The sequence below is a fragment of the Mercurialis annua genome, linkage group LG6 (genome assembly GCF_937616625.2).
Source record: "Mercurialis annua linkage group LG6, ddMerAnnu1.2, whole genome shotgun sequence".
Lineage (NCBI taxonomy): Eukaryota > Viridiplantae > Streptophyta > Magnoliopsida > Malpighiales > Euphorbiaceae > Mercurialis > Mercurialis annua.
The window spans coordinates 46,628,781-46,632,441 of NC_065575.1; the positions used below are offsets into that span (position 1 = coordinate 46,628,781).

General features: G+C 35.3%; 1 protein-coding gene across 1 annotated transcript; it reads right to left on the reverse strand.

Moving 5' to 3' along the window:
• Positions 1-1,962: 1,962 nt before the first annotated feature.
• LOC126686428 (uncharacterized) lies at positions 1,963-3,661 on the reverse strand. The gene is made up of 3 exons (XM_050380468.2): positions 2,727-3,661; positions 2,531-2,602; positions 1,963-2,293 (listed from the first exon to the last, which is right to left on the reverse strand). Exons 1-3 carry the CDS (start codon positions 3,489-3,491, stop codon positions 2,288-2,290), a joined length of 843 nt encoding a protein of 280 aa, XP_050236425.1. The 5' UTR covers positions 3,492-3,661; the 3' UTR covers positions 1,963-2,287.

Sequence of the window (3,661 nt, forward strand, 5' to 3'; positions counted from 1 at the left end):
ATGTTGGAAAATGAGAGTTAGAATAGAAAGTAAAATTTTAAAAAAAATAATTAAAAAAAAAGTTGGTATGAAATATAAAGATTTAAAAGAAGTAATAAAAAAATAAATGTTGGAAAAAAATTAGTATTCCATATAAAAAGCCGCAGTTAAATCATGATTATAACCATAAACAAAAAACCATAAAAATCAAAAACAAAATCGAGATATACAAGCATGTCAATTTTTTATTTGAAAATAAAATTCACAACTTTAAAATTTATGCTTTAATTTGCTGCAATACACTAATAATGTCAAACTAAAGTTTCACTTCATTATCAGATGCAAAAACAAGAAAAAATATCTGGTTTAATCCGATTTCAAAATTTTCCAATAGAAAAAATAACAAAAAAAAAAGTCGTCCACCACTCACGAACTCAATAGTCCTGTATAATGTATATCATTCTATAGCCAAATTCTATCCGCTCTTCACTTGAATTGATGCTCTTCTCATCCTGAGACAATAATTTGTTAAAGCAAATAAAATAAATCTCCAATACTAAGACCCAAAGGTTAGCTCATGACACAATCTTCTGAACCTGTAAACAACAAATACGCATTGTATAACTGGTGTGCATATTCTAGGGGGAAAAACACATTAACAATCAGATTTCAGATAATGTATACAACTACAACATGAAATGCATATTACCGAATAATATGCTCGATTCATCTCGTCAAGCCAGCAGCAAATCTCAGTAGAAAACTAAACTAACATTTGAAGCATCGAACGGTTTAAAATGAGTGGTTTTGCATAGAATGTTGCAAGAAATATGCGAACCCCAGCAAGCACGATCTGCCATTTCATTTATCAGCACAAAGCCATCCTTCCTACACAAGCTTACTTCGGAACTCTATTTATCTCCTCACTTAACAGAGACTCTCACAGTTTACCAAAAATAAACAGACATACCTAACCTAACTTTAAGAAAAGATTAGTATGATATAGGGACTTATCCAAGAATGCCACTCATTTCATAACTTGTCTAAGAACATTAGCTTCATCACACTGATAAAGAACGAGAGATACAGAACATAATAGTAAAAGCACTCCGAGCAACTAAACTCGGCTCCATCACATGTTACATGTTTGACCATTATGCAGTCTGTCCAAGTAACTGACTAATTAGTATCCATTAACCAACAAGCAACACTCTTAATCTAACATATAAAGCAGGACAGAAAAGCAAAGGAAATGTTTCTAAAAATTTAGCCACAAACTGCATGAACTAAATATGAGGAGAAGTAAACAATGGTTAACATATATGCCAAAAAAAATATACCAAACAGTTGCCTCTCTGATCCTTTAGGCACTTGGGACATATTAGATTTGACAACGGAAAACAAAGAAATTCCTGTTTCATCATTTAAAAATTGTGCATAATCCTACTTTTGGACTGTCAGTGGTAATTGTATGAATATGAATCAAAGGCTTTTGTATGGACAAATGATCTGATCATAAAACTCAAAGGCTAAACAATCTGCTCTAAAGCACCTCAAGGCATAACTCTTAACAAACAAACAACCAATTGTCAAAAAGCCACGCATATGGCTACTAATAGCAATATCATGCACGCCTCAGATCACGACAAGAACGTGCACGCGCTCATACAGTCTTGAATGACGACAATAACACATTTAATTATGCAAAAATCATACTTCCCGTATATTGATCAGATATAGGAAATCTGATCTATTCCCTTTTCTGCTTTTGGCTCTACTAAGTGCACATTTAGAAAGTAAATGCAATGCAGATACAACACATGGAAGCCGATCGCGTTAACATGCGTCAAAAATACAAATTAACCTATTCCATTTTCTGCATATGGCTCTACTAAATGCAAATACAGAAATAAATAGAATGTGTATATGAAACGTGGAAGTCAATCACATCACCGTGCACCAACAATCAAGTTAAAGTGAATCTAACGAAGAAAAGCTCTAAAAAGCCATCTGATTTAATAAAAATTGAAAATATAATGATTGTTACTAAAAATCTCTACCCATTGGACTGACATTTCTTCTTATGTACAAAGGCAGATACTCCAAAACATGGAGCATAACATAAAATCCATCCACCCCACCAATGCATTGATTTCCTTGCTGTCTATAGAAAAAGCACAGAAACAAGATACATTTGTTAATCTTGTCATTTTAACAAGAATCACAATGTTATCACACTTTCGGCTAATGTTTTCAAACCCTATGCAGTCATTCACCTCCAAGCTTCCAGTTTATATGAACAAATCATCTAACCCTGCACGAAGAGCAGAACCATATTAAGTTAAAACGAAAAGCTAAAGCAAACAATAACGGAAACGAAATGTGCCATTGCTTAAACTCATCCAAAAAAGTGTGATTCTTTCCTTAAATTTCATCCGAATTAAGTAACTTCCTCACTATTGTCCAATCCAAACAACAAAACTTCAAAAATTTCCTTTTAAACTCGATAGCAAACTCGCCTACAAAATGAGAAACATCAATGTACATTTACCTTTGGAGGAGCATCAGGAACTCTATAATCTTCAGGAGTAACAGAAGCCAACCATAATCCAGGAAACAAACACTGCAAAACATACATCAAAACCAAACAAACTCAATCAAAAATCGAATCAATATTAAAGATACAAGATACTAATAACAATAACAATAACAAATCACAAAATTAAACAGAGAGACATTGAATTTACATCCAATTGTTTCTGAACATGTTTAGCCCTCTTTTTCGGCCTTCTAGCCGGCTTTAATCCCGTCAAAGCATAAACATCCTCTTCAATCTCCTCTTTAGTAAGAGGAATCGAAAATTTAACCTTCTTCTTCTCCTTATCTTTCTTATCACCCGCCGCCATCGCCGTCGCTGTCGCCGCCGCCCTACTTTCACTATTACCATTCCGTAGCGACCGAGTCAACTCAGCTCGACCAGGTTCTTGAGTTTTAATCTCCTGTGAACCAGCCTTTAATAAACCTAACGGAGGATTATAAGTCATCGGTTTTCTGGGTCTCAAATTCCATGTCTTAGTCAACGTTTCCTCGACCTCTTCCACACCAACAGCCGCAGGAGATGAGGTTTGATCCTCTGTATCACCACCACCATCGTTATGACGATGATCATCATCGTCCACGTCATCATTATCAACGCAGTTGACACTGGAAGTATTCTTAGTCTTGATTCGAATGAAAATCTTTGATTTCTGATCAGAATTGTCCGTTTTCACGGCGGTTTCACCGTGAGGGGATTTACGTAAACGATGCGGGTGGTGGTTAGTGGCGGCTCCGGTGGTTTGATTGATGGACCATTTGAGGTCGGGTAATGAGAAGTTATGAAGTGGTTGGTGGTGAGATTTCAAAGATGATGCCATAATGCTGCTGGTTTTGTCTGTAAATTTTAAAGATTCGTTCTGTTTAGACTGTGAGTTGGAATTTTGTCGTTGTTGTGTGATTAAATGAAACACCATTAATAAGGTGGAATTGCAGAGATTGAATTAAACCCTCTGAAGAAGGAAGAGGAAGAGGAAGACGATGATGTGTTGGAGAAGAGATGAGAGAGCATGTGTTCTGTGTTCTGTGTTTTGTGTGTAGGAAAGGAGAGGAAACTGTTTCTTGTAAATTTATGTATTCATTCACT

Coding starts and splice junctions, on each gene's coding strand:
- LOC126686428 (XM_050380468.2), bottom strand. CDS start 3,491: ATGGTGTTTCATTTAATCACACAACAACGACAAAATTCCAACTCACAG. Junction 2,603..2,726: donor ATGTTCAGAAACAATTGGAT/GTAAATTCAATG, acceptor TATGTTTTGCAG/TGTTTGTTTCCTGGATTATG.